Source organism: Falco punctatus (assembly GCF_963210335.1).
Source record: "Falco punctatus genome assembly, chromosome: 1".
Lineage (NCBI taxonomy): Eukaryota > Metazoa > Chordata > Aves > Falconiformes > Falconidae > Falco > Falco punctatus.
In genome coordinates this window covers 82277033-82298101 of record NC_137580.1, presented here as the reverse complement: position 1 = coordinate 82298101, position 21069 = coordinate 82277033, and the positions used below count along the sequence as shown (strand labels likewise).

The 21069-nt window shown below is 38.2% G+C and overlaps 1 protein-coding gene across 3 annotated transcripts in view; it reads right to left on the bottom strand.

Annotated features, from left to right (window-relative positions):
* Positions 1-477: 477 nt before the first annotated feature.
* The window catches only part of LOC308056225 (uncharacterized protein), a 121440-nt gene continuing 100848 nt past the window's right edge, over positions 478-21069 (bottom strand). For all 3 annotated transcript variants that reach the window (XM_080371242.1, XM_080371243.1, XM_080371244.1), the window contains one exon: positions 478-19644. In XM_080371242.1, the coding sequence (XP_080227368.1) occupies positions 19620-19644 (25 nt within the window). In that variant the 3' untranslated portion in view covers positions 478-19619. The remainder of the gene's footprint in view (positions 19645-21069) is intronic.

Below are 21069 nucleotides of genomic sequence, written 5' to 3'. Positions count from 1 at the left end.
TTTGAGATGTTTAGTACTTGGAACGCATTACAGAACACAGAGATAAAAGGCTTAGGGTTTGTTGTCAAAATTAATTGCTTCTGTGTATCTGCTTCTGCTTGACTCATAAATGGACTAAAAAGGCTTTGGCTATCCAGCTTACTTAATTGAAATTATGCAAAATTATCTATCCAATAACTTGTGGATACACAATTTTGAAAACAATCTGAAGCTCACATATTTGTTTGGCTGAGGTGACCCTGCTGTTTTAGTGGGCAAGAAAGTAGTTTCATGTATGAAGCAAAGTAAGAGTTTCACATAGTAGTTTCAAAGCTGTGCTTCTATTTCACCTGACATTTTTAAAAATGGAACTTTTAACATCTGGAGTCCAAATGCAACAGTGCCATGTATGATGAAAAGTAGTTCCCAGTTTATCAAAAAGGGTATTCCATAATAGTACTTAAAACATTTACACTATCTCACCCACGCATTTAACTGGTGGTGGTTTTTTGGGGGTTTTTGGGGTTTTTTTAAAATGTGTGTTTGAGTTCAAGGTTTTCTTGTTTTGGGGGGTTTGTGGGGATTTTTTTGTTTGTTTGGTTTGTTGGTTGTTTTGTTTGGTTGTTTTTTTAGAGTTAAACATGGATTTAAATAACTACCAGTCTGATCCAGGCAAATCCACCTAGGTTACAGGATACAATTTTCCCTTGTCAATCAACAAGGTATTTTGAAAACTTCTACACCATTTTAGCATTCAAAACAAAGCAAACAACTCTTTCAGTACTGGCATTATGCAAAAGGTCATACAACATGGAGCTGCTTTGAGGAAACAACTACACAGACACTAGAGTGCCAAATAGTTCTTCATTCTCACCAATGACCTTGACTCTACGCATATTTGTAGAAACACTCATATGCATGAGGTCAACATAAGCATAAAGTATTTGAAAGACACAAACCTAGCATTTGCAAATTGTTCCTTATAGCTCATTTTGCAGAGCTTTAAAAATGGAAGATATGAGATACATAATTTTTTCTGGGTTTTGTGTTAAAACATTAATTATTTGCTTTGAAGTGCAGAGTCTTAAGAAGGAGCTTTTTAAAATTTTTCTCAAAATGTTTGCTTCAGATATTTGTCAAATAAATGTAAGAAGATTATAGCAATTTAGAGCTGTCTGAACTTGTATTGTCTAGACAACAAGCTTAAACTCAAAGACAAAAACTGGGAATGATTAAACTCCAAATCTGCACGGACTTATGAACATGCCTAATATCACCAATGGACAAGTCCACCAGTTTATTTACATACACAAAGCTAAATACATACTTGTTTCAAATAATTTGGCATAGGTCTGCAATGTTAGATAGCTGTTTTGATTCACAGTTTTAAGGCATAATATAATACTTCAGTATGAATCCTTTTTTACTGACAAATTAGATAGATAGCTCCAGTGCCAGAAAGCGAGCTATCCTCAGTTCATTTTATTGGTTAAAAAATAATATTATTTCAAACCAACTAAAAATGTGACAATTAAGTCTCCAACAAAATATTTGAGCTCCAGATTTCTTAGCTTTGTAAAGAATAGGGAGATACACCAATCTTTTAATAGGTGCTTTTGGCAAAGGTATTGAAAAATATTGGAGGTATTAAAAGGTATGATCGTCTATAATTTATTCCTATTATCTCCCGAGAGAACATTTCAATTGGTTTTTAATATTAATTTCCAAAATGCTAACTGTATCAAGATGCCAGGCCAGGACTAGGAGATGCTCCTCATTTCACAACTTACTGTGCCACTAAAGCGTGCAGTGATTTAATTAATCATGAAAGAACTCATACGGCTGTCGTACAAAATTATAAACAGTAGTAAAACATATTCCTCCAGATAACTCTCTCTGCAGCAAATAATTTCAGCCGTTAATTCAAAAATCTTTTTTAATGCTGTCTGGAAAGGTAGCCCTTAAACATCTCTGTTTTTCAGTTTCTTTTTGTCTCTGCTTCTTTTTACATCCTCTCGGACAATTTCCATCTTCATATATTCCATACCTCTCTCAGCTTCCCCATTATCCATCGTTTTTATCTGCTCCTTTTCCCACTCAGTATTTTCTTTCTAAAAATTCTTTGTTTCATACTGTCCCTGTTTTAGCTGCTGTGGGGATGTAAGGACAACTATGCACATTATTTGCTTCTGAACTGCCCTGCCAATTTTTCTCCAGAGCCCAGAAAACTCCAGCTCCATCCCCCTATAACAAAAAGTAGTATAAACCAGGACACAAACTGCTCCAGCAGCTCTGCCCTCCGCATCTAACCTGTCACCCTTCTCTTTGGAACCAGTTTGTGTTCATCTGCCTCTCTGATTTAACTCTAAGATGACAAAACCCTGAGGCATGTCTGTGCTTACACCACTTCTGTGTCATATTATTCCAAAACAGCCTCCTGAGCTAAAAATCTACAGATTTTCCCCAAAGGGCTTCTCGCTCCTCCTTGAAGCTGTATGCCATCATGTGGGAATGATGGACTCTGCTCCTGACTAAGAAGCAAGTGACACCCTTCTATTTGGGTGCCCAGCTCAGTCAGCAGGGCAGCTCTGCATCAACAGGGAGCACCCAGGACACAAACCTAATGAGAGGTGAGTTTGTGCTGCCTCCAGTAGCTGTGCCTGGGCATGCCTTTGGGGCCCAAAGCCATCCAGTATACGTACATGGGATCAAATCGGAGAATTGGATCAAACTGGAGTTCATATACTACCACCTTAGCATGCATGAACAGAAGAGTACTCTTGCCCTGGGTATTATAAACTCATTTGCACTTCACATGGGCCCTTCTTAGTTTGCACATAAATTCCTAAAGCTCCCACCCCATGAACTTTCCCCCCGTGATTTACCTTATACACTTTGTTTAAAGATTTTTACTGCGGTTCTTTGGTGACAACTCCAGTGCTGCTGGCAGATGCTTTGCCTGTTGAGACTAGTAAGGCAAGAAAGATGCCCCCATGCCACCATCTACAAACAAGAAGCAAGGAGCCAAGTAAAGCTACAGTTCTCTCAAATGGCATTGCCTGTCCTAGTCCCAGCATGATCTCCCTCCCCTGAGCAGAGATAGAAACCTATGGTCTCCTACAAGCTCCACAGGCTTATTCACCTTTTCAGACAATGGTAATTGCAAAACTACCAGGGCCTTGAATGTACCAACAGGATCTAACTGCCCTGACCAGTTAATAACCTTTGTCAATGCCCCCCTTTAACCTCTTCTCCCCTCCCCTAGGTGTTTATCTGCCTGTGTTCAGGCCCGCTTTGGTGGGGCACAGCTGTGCCAGCTTAGGCCTGAGTGCTATGTCGGGGCGCGAAGGACAGCTGGGAAGCCTTGCCTGGGGCTGACCTCCAGGCTCAGCAGCTGCAGTGACATCCAGGCGGTGCTAGCCTGAGCTATGCAACCGGTGTGCTTGGGCCTGGCGTGGCATTTTGCCTTGCTTTCCTGACTTGACGTCCTGGCCTGACCTCAGGCCTGCCTCATCACTGCAGACTTGTCTGGTCATCAGAGGGCTGTTGGCTGAACCTGGCTACTGAACCCTTCCTCTGCTCTTTTTTTTTCGGGTGCTGTGGGACTGCACCCTGAGGGTGAAGGCACTGCCCTACCAGCCTAGCTGTCACCCTTGGCTCTCGGCTCACTCTCTCTTACAGAGCAGCCTGCTTTGTTTCCTCACAAAACCCCTCAGGGTAAGAAACTTACCTCTGGTGCTCCGAGACAGGCGTTACTTTGCCTGTACATCTAGTGGCATCCTACATCCTTCAATCTGTCCCAGTACTCATGTGCTCCATCCACCCTTTGAAGGTGTTGAGGTACAAGGCATGAGATAGATGTACAAAGCCATCTATCATCCTGCCTGCTGTAACTGGAAGGTGTCAGGCAGGTATTGCAGATCCCATGTGTGTTTAGGTGTCAGGTTCTCGTATCTATCCAATACACACCATATGGGCCTGAGGTTGTCGGTAGGAATGTTTTTTTTTTTTCCTCTCATAGTGCAGGCTCAGACCACAGACTCGCAGTCTTGTTGTAGATCGCTCGCTGTGTTACATGGAGAGCTGCAGGGTCACCATCAGTCAGACTATGAGCTCACTTCATGTACAGAAATTTGTTGCCACGCTTGGCTACAGGATGGCATTTTTTACTCCTGAGCAACCCAGCGGTACCTTCAGCACTGTGATCTACAGAGCTCCCGGGAAAACCAGGAGGCTGCTGAGTCTCTCTGAGGTCAGCAGGGACAGTTTCATCAGGACCAGATGTTGTAGGACACTATTACACACAATAACTGGTTTTGCTTGGACCACTCTCATTAGGAGAAGTAGACCTAGACCCCACAAGGAAAAAGCAGTCCAGTTCGGAGCTCATTTGTTTTAGGGATGTGACATTAGAGACTCATCAATAATGGTCCTGTGTGAAATTTTTCAGTCCATATTCTTAATTTACTGTTTTAAAATATATTTTACTTTTTAACTTTATGACACTGAAATCTGCAAAGATATGAAAATAATTCACCCTTTAAAAGTTCTAAGGAGTATTTTTCCCCTTTCAGTTGTGCAGATTATTTTTAGTATATTCTGATAAATCTTCAGTATTTTAGATTGACCTGGAAATGAAGTAGAAAAACCCCTATTATTTACTTATCTACTACCATTAGCATAGTAGCTATTACATTTCACTACTTCCCATGGTTATATAAAATACAGTTTCTGATACAGCTGAAAACTTCGATCCCTTGACAGAGAATGGAACTATAATTTACATAAATATAACAGTTCAGAAAGAACGATAAAATGGATTTATCTGCAATATACTGTGTACACGAGAATTATGAAGGAGTTTTCAAAAGAAGAAAAGAATAGAAATTCGATGAAAGAAAAGCCTCCTCACACCGTATTTCCAACTATGCACTAGCACATGTATGTGAAGATACACGTGTATTTCAGAATTGCTTTACTGTGTTCATATAGGAAAGGCAAAACCTGGTGCTAGAAATAATGAACTGAAGAAAAGTACTTTCACACTGGTCAATTTTTTTGCAATACAGTTTAAACGAGCAAATCTGAAGCAAACCGTATTAACCTGGCATTCATTCCCCCCCCCCCCCCCCCCAATCTTTATGTTTGAGTATATCATAATGAACTGAATGAAGAAATAAGCCCCATTTTAAACCAGTGATTATAGGAAATTGCCACTGGATGCAATATTACATGAGTTGCGATGATCTACATGTGAGGGCTATATATACTTGCCGATGTGGTATGACAGTCTTTAAAAGGGCTATAAGGAAAGCAGGGTATAGTGCTAAGAAAATAAGTTACCAGTTGTGAATTGAGACACCCACAAGGACCAATAACCTACACATTACTAAATTGTGGGCCTACGCCTAAAATTCAAACACTGAAATTACAGCTGCCATGTATTAAATACAGGAACATTTAGCTAGGTCTTGATCTTCTATTGCAAAGCACATGTCATTATGTCAAGCATGGGCTTATATAGCTTGCCTGATTAGAGATGTATTTCATTATTTTCTAAAATTATATCAAAGAGAAACATAAAATTACAGAGAAACCCTTGAAGAGCTGTAGAACTTCAGAAACCAACCATTTAATAAAGCAAATAGTTTATTCATTAGTGTGTCATTTGTAACTTCAAATACATTTTAAAGCTTGACTCTTCTTTGGAGTAATAGCCCTATTTCCTTTTTCAAGTAGCAGGCTGATTATACCTGTTCTCAGGTACAAAGAAACTGCTTTTGGCTGAATTGTAAACTAATTAGATTTATTTTGTTTTGGTTTTGATTAAAAATACAAAACTTATTTGCTTGACAGTACTAGCAAGTGTAAAAGAGATTTATTGATATTTCTTGAGCGATTAATACTTCACATGTAGCTGTAGGATTACTCTGAGTGATATTCTGGTGCAGTAATGCATCTGGAGTTGAAATGGTTGTGCAATTATATAGACAGTATTAATTAGCTATGTTGTTTACTGTGAGATCCAATGTTACATTCAAGCTAGGGACATCTTGCAGTCACTCACGTATTCTATGGATGAAAATTATTTACTTAATTGGAATGATAAATACTAATTACATATTACATATATTTCCCTTACATTCTGAAGGGCAAATCTAAGCATGCTCTGACTTCTATTGACAAACTGTTGAAATTCTCACTGTCTTTCTTCCCACTCCCCAGACTTCCAGAGTTAATTGTCCGTGTCAAAGCAGACATAACACAACTTCTCATTTTTGTTTTAAAAGTGATATTTCAAAATAGCAAGGCCCACATCTTTGAAGGTCCTTTCTTAAGCATCCTGAAAACAGCTTATAGACTAAAAATGTTTCTGGACAGCTTTATGTCTTCATCACATAAATTCATTCAAGCAGAAAATACCAGCATCATCAAGGAACCTGGGGGGTTAAAAGTATACTGAGAGGTATATAATTTGTCGTAGTTACTTACTACTGTCAGTTGACATGCTAGGTCAGACCAAAGGTCTGTCTAAAAAAAGATGCTGTCTTCAGCAGTGGCCATAACAGATGTTCAGAAAAACAGGGTAAGAAATTGTACACATTCATGGATCTTCCCTATGACACCTTGCCAGTTCATAGTGCCTTGGCTATCACTGGCGAGCTGTGCTGAAGAGCATGCTGAAGATTTCCTCTGTAGATTAGAATCCAAAGTACAACCCTGCTGTTGTTGTTGGAGAAGAAGCACTTCGTGCTTTCGAAAAAGAGATGTCCCTACATTATACCACCAAGGTTCTGGGGCATCTGTATATTGCAGGTAGACAGGAACTTGATCTACTCATGATCTGATCAGGTGTACGTTTTCTTTGGTATGCTAATAGAAGACCAAAAAGCCTACTGAGAAGAGGGGTGTATTGGCACAGGATCAGTGCTAAAATATCTACATTTGCATGGCTCCCTGCTGGCTTGGACTGTGAACAGAAGGACTGTAGATTGGCTGTAAAATGCCAAGATGCATTTTTCTGTTTGATTTAAAGATAAATTACTATCTATGGAAATCTTGGGGAGCTGGGGGTGTGATGGGGTGAGGGTGGGAAATATCTATCTGAAATATAGGGGCAAATACCAAATACCTCCAGGCTGTATCAGTGAAGTTCAAACAATTGATCAGGTGATTAACACCAGAAAAATAGAAAACTTTGCATTTTGGAGAGGAAGAATTCCACTAATGTTCTTCCTAGACACCAAGAACAGATAGGTTGCCCAAGGTCAAATAAGAAATCTGTGGCAACACCACAAAAGTAGTCAAGATTTTATGTCAAGTTCCTGGGCTTTAATAGCAGACAGTCCTCCCTGTGTTATTCAGTGTGATTAAATCAAGATTTAAGATCTTTCAATCTGATATCTTCTAAAACCTTAAAAATGTTAATATTCTATTTTCAGTAAATGAAATACACTTCATACTGAATTTATTCAAACATCACCAAGAAAGCAGTTAAAATGTAGTTTGGTCTGGCTGTGAGTCAGACTATATGGAGAGCAACTCATCTCTTTCCTCTGCCTAATTACCAAAAAGGCAGCACAATGAGAAAAATAGTGACAGTCGCAGAAGTGAGTCCTTAGCTCAGGCCGTATGTAAGAGGTGAGGCCAGCCAGAAGGATGCTGGCCTGGTGAGGAGTACTTTAGAGTGAGGCACAGCAAGAAAGTCAGATTGTGAATTCTTAACCTTTCATGCTGCAGCCTGTGTCTGGGGCAGCAAAACAGCAGGGCTTTGCTTGGGGCAAAGCCACGGTTGAGTCCAACGCCAGCAAAGTCCATCTGTCTTATGTACAACAGATTGGCCAAGTATGTAGCTCAGATTTACACCATGGGCTATGACTGAGAAGAAACACAGAATTATAACGCTATTCACTAGTTAAAAATTGCAACTTTCTTAAAAATAAACACACTAAAACATATTTTCCAGTGTGGGAAACATAAATTCAGGTGTAGTCAAGAGTCATTGGACAAGCTGCAAAAGTTGTAATGGATTGGAATATGGTTCCCACCTTTAGCTGCTTGGCTGAAGAATCATGCTGATTCTTACCCTGTTTCTGCCCTAGTAAATCTTACTACTTATTTCTTTCCAGTGACACAACTTCAGAAAAAGAATAGGGACACTACCGACTCCTCTCTCAGGACCAGCTTTACAATAAATAGTAGAACTCCATGGAGAAGACCAATAGGGTTAATTTTTTTTATAAAAAGGCAACAGAAAAAAGGCAGCTCTCAGCAGTAAGCACTACAGAGCCAAAGGAGTTTCCTCATTTCTCTTCCATTTCAGTTTCAACAGGAAAGGTCACCGTTGCCTCCCTGAATTAGTGGACTTTTAGGAAAATGTATTTTGACTCTGACAGGCCAAATGCTACACATTAGATAAGAGTTAAATGAACCTGTTTCAGAGATAATTTATATTCATTTATTAGTTGACAGTGGTTCAAGAATTTAAAGAGCTCTCAACAAACATTCTCATGAAACAAGCAGTCCCTAGCTCCTTTGAAGAGGCTTTGAAATCTTGCAGTCTTGAAATCATGCCTCCACCCTAGAAAGTAGCAATTTAAAGTCAGGATTTTATCATTAGCAGTTCTTATTGACAAGCTGAAATACTCCAAAAAGACAAAAATGTACTAATTTTATGTAGAGTCTGGCTCAGTTTAAAGCATCTAACCTTCCCCATGCACTGAGTGGCATTGACAACAGGGTGTTGGAATTAATCACTACTGTGTTCCATCATCTGAGTGTGATGGAGTCCCTCTTTGGATCTACTCTAAGTCCTGAACTATATGATTCCTGAACTGGAATGATGAACGTCTTCAACATTCAGCTATGTAACTATTGAGGATGGTTTATTTAAATACAATTTTAAGTAAATTCTGAGAATGCAGCTTAAAATATTCAGTTTGCTTTCTGTACTGCAACATACTTACATAAATTTATATTATTTATAGTACTATATAGTAAAATTAGTCTACCATAACCATATATTAAGAAAATAATTGAGTCAGTAAAATCATATCTCACTACTTTTTTTGTACAATTGGGGAAAAGGTTCATTATTTTGTATTACAATTAATTATACAGTTTCTGGATATTATGACTTTTTCTGACATTCTTCCCTCATTTCTTAAAGTTTTTCACATAATTTGTGCCTATTTTGACTCAGGAGAGGTATTTCCATAACTGAACTCACCATCTACATGCCGTCCAAATCTCAGACTCCATGTGTTTATCCCAGTAGCCAAATATTCCACAAAGCACCTTGACTCATATTATGTATTTTAATTCCTTCTCTATTTTTAAAATGTACTTCCACTTTCTGTGGTTACCAACGCTTTCATTAGCCTAATTTTGCTGTCCATACTTACAACATCTGAAAAATCATGCAGATATGTTGTATTTCATCTCCCATCTACATGACTTTAACATGTACATGACTCTACATTTCCCCAGCCCCTGCAGTTGTTCCTGGCAACTAATTTCATGCATCTGATCCCTGGCAATCCTGTCATTTTTTCTTAACACTTGCCTGTTGCATAGGCTTAAATCCGGATAGCATTCCTGTGCACATCTAGCACGCTTGATTCTTATGACCTCTAATGAAGTCTAAACTTCTGTAAAGGAAAAGATGAGAAAATGGCAGAAATTGTATCCAATTCATGAAAATGGCAGAAAATGTATCCATTCAAGAAGACACCTGCAGAAAGATACTACAAACAGTATCAGCTAATCTAAGCCCACGGACTGAGGGAGTAACCAGATTTTTCTCTGCATTTATCAGCTTTATTTCTCTCCAGATTTTTATCTTTTTGCCTCTTTTCTGTTTTCCATGGGATCACCTGCTCTTCTCTGCTTCTTTTTGAATCCATATTCTATTTCTGTAGTTACCCTCCACATCTCTCAGTATGGTAAGCTCATTTCTCTGTTGCATTTATCACTAGCAGACTTGCTGCCTTGGCTTTGGAGATACAGCTTGCTTTCTGCCATGATAAGGTCTGCCCCACTGCTACGAAGAATATCAGCCAGTCCTGAATTACTTAAGCAATAGTTTTGCTCCTATACTTGATCACATCCACACAATCAGGATCTGTAATCTTCAGACCTATTCATCTATAAGATCTATCAGGTGACACCTGTTGCATGAATAACTTCTCTTAGATGCCACCAAAGGACTGGACACCTTCAGCATGTTGAACAACCCAGCATCTTCTGATCTTTTGCTCCTTTTAATTTCTGTTGTTGCTGCCTCTACTTGACACCATCTTCCATTTTATGTACTTAGCCCAAAAGAAAAAAAGGAAAACCCTAAGAACTCTATTAACACTCTTGTGCTGTTTAACTCCTTGTGCTGGATGATATGTCTGAGAACTTTCTGCTTAGGTCAGACTCTTTTCCTTTTTGAGCAACAGGAACAACTAACCGTCCATCAACTATGATCAGAAATTTCCCTCAACAAGTCCTCTGACCTGTCACAAAATGCAGACTCTGCAAACCTCAACCAAAATCTGCCATTCTAGAGACTGTCACTTCACTACAGTAAAAGTGAAGCTCCATCCACATCCAGGACAAGATACTGGAATGCTATTTTTTTAAGAAGTTGGGGTTCCCCCCCCCCCCCCCCCCAAGGCAGGCTTTTCCCTTAATTTAGGCTCTTGACTATCAGATCCCACCAGTCTATAGTCAAAGCCAGGAATTCCATTTACTGTTACATGAACTACACTCAGCTTGACAGAGATTTTGTCAGAATCTGACAGGCTCTGCAATAAGTATTACAAACTGCAACCAGAAAAATCTAGAAAAGTACTAGGCAAACAACAACGCACAAGGATTTGTCTGAATGATATAAACCAGCCCACTCTTACTGTTAGACTGCTTCAGCTTTGATTTCAGCAAGTATGGTGTTTGTGGATAGTACTGGGAGACAGCCTGGGTAGCTCACCTTGGGTGACTTCCACCTGTAAGTGTCCTTCAACTGGCCGTTTATCAGCTGCAGGATGATCCACTCGCTGGCAGGCTACCTGCCACTTGAGATGCCTGCTGTTGGGCTGAATGTGTAGCTGATTCTTTTTTTTTTTTTTTTTTTTTTTTTTTTTTTTTCCATGTGTATAAATTGAATGCTTATCAGTGCATGTGGCAGTTTTCAGTGTGAGAGTCCAGGGAGTAAGTACTCTGTTACTGGGATCCTTTGTATCTCTTTGAAGAAAACAGAAAAAAAATGAAATCATGATGTATCTCAAATTATAAGACCGAAGTTTCAACTTCTAGTTCTATATCAGATGCTTTGAAGAAAAAAACCTTAACTGCTTCCTCAAATTGTTCATACAGCCTATAGCTAATGTCATTAGAAATATTAGTAAAAATGCAGAAGCAACAACATGAAGGCAATGTTTCTATGGCTTTTCACATACTGTTGTACAAGTCATTATTTGGTCTACAAACCTCTAGTCAAGTGTAGACTTTAAAAACTAACATTGTTCTGGAGAACTTATTTGGCCCCTAGTCTTTGAATTCAGCTGAAACAAAACTGTACAAAAGCCAATGAGCACTGAAAACATAAAAAGGGATGGGTGGGTGGGTGGGGAGGACACATTAATTTTTCCCTCACTGAACTCTTTGAGTTTTGTTATTAATTTCAGCTGAAGCAGGATCATACTGAAGAGAAAAAAAGCCCTGTCTCTTTGGTCATGAGACAAGGCAGAAAAGTAGTCACAAATCTGAATAGCTGTTGTTCTAACATTTTATATGACATTATTCAGTGTTACTTATGCCTCACCTTATGCCAGAAACAGTTCCAAGGTTTCTTTTCCAGGGCAGCCCTAGCAGCCCACGCTAACATAGTTGTACTGTTCCTCATAGTTACATATTTTCCCATGGAGTGACAGCGTGCATTTTAAGTGTGCTGTCCCAGGTGTGGAGTTGAGGTTACTTTCTCCAGGGAAAATGTATAAAATTACGTATGTGTTTCTGAGGGCAAAAGTCCTCTCAGGATTTTGGAGAAGATGAGAGGAAGAAGCAGTACACAATAGCTGTCATAATGCATTTCTCAGAGCATGTGATGATGACAGCTTTCCAAATGCCGTCAGGTAGAGAAATAGTCAATGTCATCGATAAGCATACAAGGAAAAAAAAACATTACAAGGGAAAAAAGTGCTTGATGTCATCATGGTCGTTTAGGTGGAGCTCATGGCAGAGCACGATAGAAAAGGTGCAGGGAGCTGGGCTGACAAAGGAAACGAAAAGGGGATGTGCTTGCCAATGAAGGAGAAGGATAAAAGGACTGGTGGTTGACTGAGAAATAGCCATAAGACCAGAGAGTTAAAATTAAAGCTAATGGGAATCAGAAAAGACCTCTGCTAGAGAAGGCAAATCCTAAAGACCTCCGCCTATTCAAGTATCATACTGGTGAGAGTGGAGGTATCCGGAGTAACTTTTCCTCACGTGCAGACTTCATATTAAGACTGGAGGTATCTTACTAGAGAAGGCTTAATTTCTCTGTGAAAAGGCTACTACTGTGTTAAGATGGAATATTCTTACTAAAATGCCTACATTACTGGAGATCCCATTTTAACTACATGTAGGAAAATCTAAAATAATCTGCCTCTAAAAGCATGTGAGTGACAGAGGCATGGAAAGCAGACAGAAATAGCAGCTACTACTGCAAATTTACACAGGCACATAGATTCCTGGCTCTGCTAAAAGCAATAGCAAAATACTAACTTCATTAATGTTGGATTTCACAAGTGAGAATATTTACCTAGATCTTCAGTACAAGGCCAGTCTACCCAGATAACATCTAATTGTCTCCTAAAACCACAGAGATGAGAGGTATAAAAGTTAATGGAAAGAAAAAAACCCGCCACAAAAATAAAACCCCTGAGCTTTCACCAGATGCAGACTTTTGGATGATTTAACTCTCACTGGTATGAATATCAAGAGAACAGTCAACGTTAGTGCATGAAAATAGTAGAAGTAATAGTTAATAATAATCTTTATGGCTTTATTGCAGGACTATGAGAAACAATAAATGGCTTTTGTAGGTAATTAAACGTTAGTGCATGGCTGAAGCATTTGAGAATCTAACACCATCATTACAACTATACTTCAGTGCTATGAACACTCCTCTGGATATTTAAGACTGAAAAAAAAACAACAAAAGGACATATAAAGGAACATTTCTTCTGAGGGTGGCATTGCTTAATCTTAGTGATAATCTTCTGGAAGTATTTATTATATTCTGTAAACGAACATATGTCAAGCTATCCTCCAAAAGCTGCCTCTACAAGAGCACTTTCATTTCAGTACAGGTCTGCTCCAAGTGGTACATCTTTGAAAAGGCTCAAGATACTGAATATGGAGACAGGCAGTGTCACTGTTCTTGAAAGGGTCATAGCATCAATTCACAATGCTGATGTTGCTCAAGCAAATCTTACAAGTTTTACATTTTCTCACAGATACCCTCCTTTATTTCCCTCCAGCTGTTAAAGTCTTTTCTTGAGTCTTTGTGCCTTTTGGTATATCAATCGTCCTTTAAGAGGTAAAACTAAGTTATGTCTACCTTACTAAAACTCTTGCAGTTTTCAAGCGATCTATGTAACACACTTATGGAGTCTTACATAGAAAGGAGCAGCAGCTGGATCTGTTCTGGTAAGACATGTAGGTTTAGAGGTTGAGATCAGAGCTTTAATTCCCAGCTGGCTGATTTAGATAAGCTTCCAGCCCAGAGATAAGAGGGATGGAAATCACTTGTCTACCTTGCCACCTTAGATCTCCTTGAACCGAGTCATTGGAGGGGGCCACAAATAAAGTACTTGTGCAAGGGCATTTGTGCTGATGTGGACAAGGGCAGAAAGTCTCTTTGCTCTGTTCTTCAGTTGCAGTGAACAAGAGACCATGTCAGTGTAACTGCCGGTGACATCTAGTCCTGGCTGGCAGAAAGTGCCACCATACTGTACCACAAACACAGAGACAGAACAAAGCTGCATAAACCTTTAAGTGCATATATATGCATTTTCTGTGATACTCATTCAGCTGCTGGCTTTAAACAGTCAGTATTATACAGGTTAATGAAGCACAAGTTTTTCAAAATGGGAAACTTATTTTGTAACCTAAAACACAGAGACAACAACACAATTTTGTGGCTATCGCTTGCGCCTTTCTTTAGCTAGAAATCATATTGGCTCTCTTTACAATCCCTCAGTCACATAAAATTCTGTTAATGCTGAGTCAAATGACCGCATCCCTCCTGAAAAGATAAAGGTCTCCTCACCTTAATAAGCTTTTACTCTTCTGCCTGCTCTGGCATAATCAGTGCTGTGTTTGACCTCTGTCAGAAAAGCCTGGTGTTGCAAATTCTGTGCAGATGACTAGGGCCTGTGGCGTTTGCACCTCTTCTGGAGTAAGAGATCCGGGATGCATCAGGCATTCTGCGTCTGGTTCGGCAGCACTCGCTGTCTGTCCTGCCCATGGACTGGCACAGGCACCACCAAGAACCACCCAACAAGAAGATGGGGGGCACAGTGGGGTAGTGTTGATGCGCTAAGTTAGTTAAAGCCAGAGCTGTAAGTGATTCAAGCTAAGCCTTCCATTTTACCACTTCTCCTGTAAAGACAGGGAAATTAATTCATGATCTTTTAGTTAGAGTTAAGACTACAATTATTTGATTAAAATTACAATTACTTCCTAAGTGTAGCAATAAGAATGGAAATTAACATAATGGAAAGTAGTTTAACACATTAAAATAATAACAAAAATAAAAACTGTACATGTAAAGAGACAGATAGTAAAAATTGTTTATAATGAAAGTCAAATGAAAACATAATTGAGTTTCAGGAAGTCTGAATGTGACTTATTACAGGAAGTTTGTTTGACATTGGAACATGTGTTTCCATTTAACAATCAGCATCCATAATGTACACAGACATTTAAGTTCATAAGAGTTTAAGAAAATAATCACGTTCCTAATTTAAAATTAGCTAAGCTATGGAGGGAGCCTTCATTTTGCAATTTTGCCTTCAGAACTGTCTAGGGAAAAAAAATCTGGCAAAGGTTTTATGAATTTCAGAGATGTGTTTAGCTCCAGGGGATGACTTTGTAAAATGTCAGCCACTGGGAATATGATAAACCCAAGATAAGGATTTACATTAGGAAAAGGTGGATGGAATATTTAGAGACTGTGGATGGAAAAGCTAACAATGGATATAGATAAAAACAAGTTATATGCATCCATGCTGAAGGATCTTTTAATTCACAATTATTTTCTTTATTTTTTTTCTGACAGAAGGAAACTCCATACTTATTTGAAGGGCAGCATAACTTTTTATGTTACAAAGTAATAAAACATTTTTTTAAAGCACAAATAATGGAAAAGCTATATTTTTGCTATTTAAAAGAAACATTGTGTTCTCCCTTTCCCCATAAAGCTTTCCCACATCAGCAGGGCACAACTTTAAGATTGTATATGCACCGTTTTGCTCTGTAGGGGAAAAATTGTCAGGACGACATACTGCTGTCCTTCTTCTTCGTATATAAAATTGCTGCAATTTTATAAATTACTGACATCACATCTGGCATAGCAACCAAAACTACCTTCCCACAGAACATCTGCCTGGAGGGAGGTATACCAGCAGAGTGGGAAAAAAGTGTGCAAAACATATCCCTGCCAGAAAAGATAAAGAAATTGTATTTCTGCTATGTGCAATTAAAAGTATGCTAATGTGCACAGTCCATTTAGATGACATAATTCTGGATGTTAAATGTCATCACAGACATGAATTTTTTAAAAAAAATTAAAGCTACAGAATTTTTATTTAAGGAGGTGAGTTAATTCAAGATGAAAATACCTTCTTGAAAAATAAAATGTACATCTCAAGATGCCTAATCTGAGAAACAGATTCATGACAAACACATGTAGCAAAGAATATTTTTTTCAGCTTTTGTTAAAACATGAACACTGGTGGAATTGGAATAAAAATTAAATTGGCCAGAAAAGACAGAAATTTGTGAAGTTCATCGACTACAGTAATATGTCAGCACAGAAGTACATGAATATTCTTATCTGTATCAAAAATGATGAAATATTATATCTTAACTGTAAACATTTGTCATGGGTGGTATTACAACATTGTTCTAGTGATAGCAATATCACTACTGCAGAATGAACTCTTAAACCCAAAAAGCAAGTATTGCATAACAGATGCCAATCCTTTTCTTCTCGAGTGCCAAAATGCAGTGATGACATAACTGAACAAAGAAAGCAGAAGGATGTTACACAGTTCATTTTAAAGCTTTTTTAGTCTGGAAGGCAATCGAGCATAGTATTTTAAAGGCGGGGAAAAGCAGATTTTATGATACAAGTAGCTGTTACACATGAACTATCTGAAGTATGGAATCTAACCTAACATAGAATTTCAGAGTCAGGAATGTGTTTGCTTTTGGGTAAAAATGTGAATTATTTTTCCTTTTTCCAAGTCAGGCCTTCATCTAAAGACTACTTAAAATCATGAGAATACAACTCACAGCCATAAAGCATCTGTGCACAAGCATAATTCTGTTGTTCTCTAAAGACAATTAACACAATTAGTCATGCACATTAGTACTTCTGCAATCTGTAATTCTAGATGGCATAGGGGTATTTTCCCCCTTTCTGTCCTCTTAAATGATTTTCAAGTCCCATTTAACTTGAACTTTGGCCACCCAAATTCAAAACTGGTACTCGGAACCTTCAGGCATTAAAATCTCTATGGAAAACCAGCTTTCGCCACTGCTGGTTGTCACATGACAAGACACATCTGGGCGCTGGACTCAGGTGCTGGGCTGCAAGGTATTGAGATTTTGTACAAGAGTCAGAAGTTCAGAGGAACACTGTTGCTTGTCTTTTCTCCGTCTGTTATTTGATACAGCACACGGAAGGCCAGCATCTAGTTCTGTTGTCTGGATGAAAACCAATATTACTCATGTCTTGAAGGAGAGCTTGAAATACTTCTCTCTAGCAGGATATTGAAGCTCAGACACCACTCAGACTGAATTCCACTTAACTCCTGTTGTAGTATCTCAGTACTTTTAGGTTTCTTGTAGCATACACTGAAGATCAACCCCTTCATTTCCTAATGTAGTGGTGCATTAATATAAATATTTTCATTTATTCCTATGAAGTCAGCTTGATTTCATAGTATCAGTTCATGATAAATAATATATGACTGTCTTTTAAATAGATGCTTATACCTTTGTGCCATGTTCCATTTGACTCGCATAACAAAAAGCCCCTTAGAACATCCACAGTGTAACTGTTGCAAATAAGCAACAAATTCAACGAGATCTTACTAGTTCTTCTTACTAGTTAATAAGTTTATATCAAGCACAGTTTGATTACTTGATGAATAAAAGTGGTTCTCAGTGTGAGTAAAGATTTTCAGTTCAGCTCTATGGCTTAATTTTGCTGTCCTTGCTAGCACTAAGCAGTTCCTCATCCTGCCGGGATTCTCAGTGAACACTACTCATGTCTTCATGTTCACATCTAAGGGTAAAACTGACTCTACATAAGCGTTCATAAACAGAGAATGATCTATTTACCCTATACCCTGGAAGCTACGTGAACCAGTTCAAAACTAGCTGCTATTAACTGAAAGTGAAAAACAGATTGATTTTTATGATCTCAACAGCCTGGGTGTTTTTAGATTTGAAACACTGCTTTTACAAACATGTAAAGTATTACAAGTACCAGTCTTCCATTCTGTACTGCCAAGAACTACAAAAAGGTTATGGGAGATGCAATAATCCCTCAGAGCTGATGGAAAGCAAGTTACCTGAAAGGTTTAAAAAAAGACCCCAAAACTGTACTGAAAGGAAATGCAGAGGGAGATACGAGAAAACACAACCCAGATTAGCACTGAGTTCCGTTATTTTTAAGCCCCAGGAAAGGACACATTATTCTATAAGTAATTTTTACAAACTCAATTCCAAAAAATACAAAACTGGAAAGTTAAGTAGGAAATTGCATGTATGTTTTCATCAAAAATAAACTTAGAATGCACATAAAATCTCATTAGTAGAATCAAACTATCTAAACACACTGAAGACATCCTGATATTAGGATATGATTCAATGTACTTAGCTAACTATAACGCATTGTTCAATTAATACATAAGTTTTTTATTGAAGACCTTAGTTTTTAATGAAGTTGCCTTAAATAAAATAGTATATTGTTCAGGAAATATTGGGGTTTTTTTAAGTTGAAACTTAGTTTTAAATTGAAATCAAATATTAACTAAATAAAATAATGTCTTGATAAAAATTACTCTTTAAACCTAAGTTCTTTTTATATATTTCTGTATCTATTTATACAGTTACATATTTGAATATATACATATATTCATAAAAATAATTTCAGCCCCACAAATTAAAGTATGCAAAATCATTATTTAATGACTACATCAACAGGTTATTTCTTTACCAGCATCCAGTTAGATTATTCGAATTCTTGCACATTTGTTATTTAATCATATTACTCTTCCCAGATTTCAGTCAGTTCCCATATGTATTCCTTGAGTTTTGTTGTATTTGATATGAGTGATTCCTCCCTTACAGTAAAGTCAAAAGAGAATTTTTAACTTTTTGAATTTTATCATATTCTTCTTGCCAGATACTTTCAAGCTTTTGAAATACTTATATTTCAGATGTAGCTCCTAGAAACATAGGAAGTTAATTCTTTATCACTGTGCTTCATTAGCTTCAAGACAGTGCCCCTTTCAGACTGCCTCACAAAACACAACATTTAGAAGCATGAAAGGTTTATAGGTTTGAACCTGGGAATATTTTCTTCCTATCCCCCAAGGTGCACAGTGTCTTTAGTCAAGATTCAACCCCAGTATAAACAATTGCAGAGGTGTTTACCAGAAATTTATGGCTTCAAGTATAGGAAAGACATGTTTGTTCCTTGTTCCAATAGGGTTGGGAGAAATTTCTGCTCCAAACAAGCCTCATAAAAGCCCTATTATGAAGCAAATCATGCTGCCTTGTATGTCCTCCACAGCGATGGCTGTTACCCTCAAATTGGGTCTCCGGCTGTGTTTTACAAGACTTTCAGTTTTGTTGTACAACTTCTTAATTATGCCCTTGGAGATAAGGAGTGTGTGTTACACAAAAGCCGTACTGTCTTCAGTTGCCCCAAACCAAATTTTTCATGTGCCACATCACTCCTATGCTCTCAAACGCTGGTTTTCACATCTTGATTTTATTCCACATCTTGATTTTATAACTCTGTATTTTTGCCATGTCCACAGCTGACCGCTTTGTGTATAACTGGTTTGAAATCCACATATTTTCATAGCAGTCATTCCTAGGGGGAAAGCGTTTACCTTGCGATGGCTTCGTTAGCAGAACCTGAAAGCCTGTCTCAGTGGTTGGAAGAGTTTGCTGGAGCCCCCAGATTATTCCATGACATGAATCCACATTTAACTATCGGTGTGTGGTAATTCCAGCTACTCTGGTCAGCTACACGAGGGCTCATAACAGGCAATTCAGCAACAGCAGCTTCTTAAATCACCTCTCAACTATGCTTGTTACTAGTCCACCGGAGCCAGCAGGACATACCACCTTCAGCAGTCAGTTCAGCTCTTCAGTGTAATGTCAGCCCTGAAATACAGCAAAAGCCTGGCATGGTCAGACAGTTCAGTGGAGAACCTGAAGCACATGGTTACAGCACCGACCCCCGATCCCCATCAGCCACATGCTGTTATGTGAGGCTTCACTTCAGCCTAAATCTGCAAACGTGTTTTCCTTGCAGATGTGAGGTGTGTTGAAATGTTGTTCTAGGCTGTAAACAATCACATGTTTTCAGAAAAAACACAACATGTTCTTAAAATTATGAAATCACTTATTAGCTTCCTAAATTTTTGCTTAATTTTTTAATTCAATTGTAAGTTTACTTTCCATTCATTGAGTTTGAAATTTGTAGCATGACAGCATCAGTGTCATTCCAATCAGTTAGGCTGAGCCTCAGAAGGTGACTCACGAGAGCAGACTCCTGCACTCATTCAAAAAATCCATTGATAACAAAGTTGCATGGGGCAAAAAAATGTGTTTAGGCACCAGTGGTGAATGGTAAAACACCTCTCAAAAAGCTATTTTATGCTGTTAATATTTTCTACAGTAAATATTTCCATGCATTACAGAAACAAAATAGAACTACAGCAAAGCAGCTGTTCCCTTTATAGGCTTTCACTATTTTTGCTTTGGAATAAAAACTTGTTTGCTTGTGTCTCATTTCAGACAGGCTCTGGACTAAAACCATTTCCTTATCACAGAAGCAACTCACTTGTATGACTGTGCATTCATTTCGTGCAAAGAGCTTATGACTTTTAGTTTTCAAAGAAAAATACTAAAGCTACTAGCATGCTTCTTGTAATCAATGAAGACAGTTTCATTAAAATTAAATCTCTAGCGCAGGTGAATGAGTCAAAGTTTAATTGACAGAGGACATTTAGAAATGTGCTTTACTTTTTCCACAGATAAATATATCAAAGTTGCTTTCTGCAGTTCGAATACAAGGAAAAAGAAGTTGTATCCTTCTCTTTTAACTAAATGCAGAAGAAGAATATAATGTTAATTTTCATCCTGAAATCAATACAAATCTGGTTAGAGGTGAAAATACTAACAGCAGTAATGGGAAATTTGAAGTAATGGAAATTTACCCTTAGCTGTTTTATGGATGTTTATTTTAAAAACAAACCAGTTCTTCATTGACAGGTAAATTACAGACATCATAACACATAGAGTGCAATCAGGCTGGATGTCAGCTTTCTAGATCTAATCACAAGCAGTTAGTTGACTTTCCTTATGCTGCTGAGGCTATAACTGCATTAGTTTTTTTCAGTGACCTATTACTGAAACTTGCATATTTTATAGCAACACCTTGCTGATGCTTAATAAAGGCATGGCAGCTAGATAATGTCCCATGCGTGTGGTCACACCTATGTATTGATGGGAGGAGCTATTCCGTACCTGCTGTACATTTTCAGAAACGTACTGCATTGTTGCTAGGGTCTGTTTTCAAAGTAA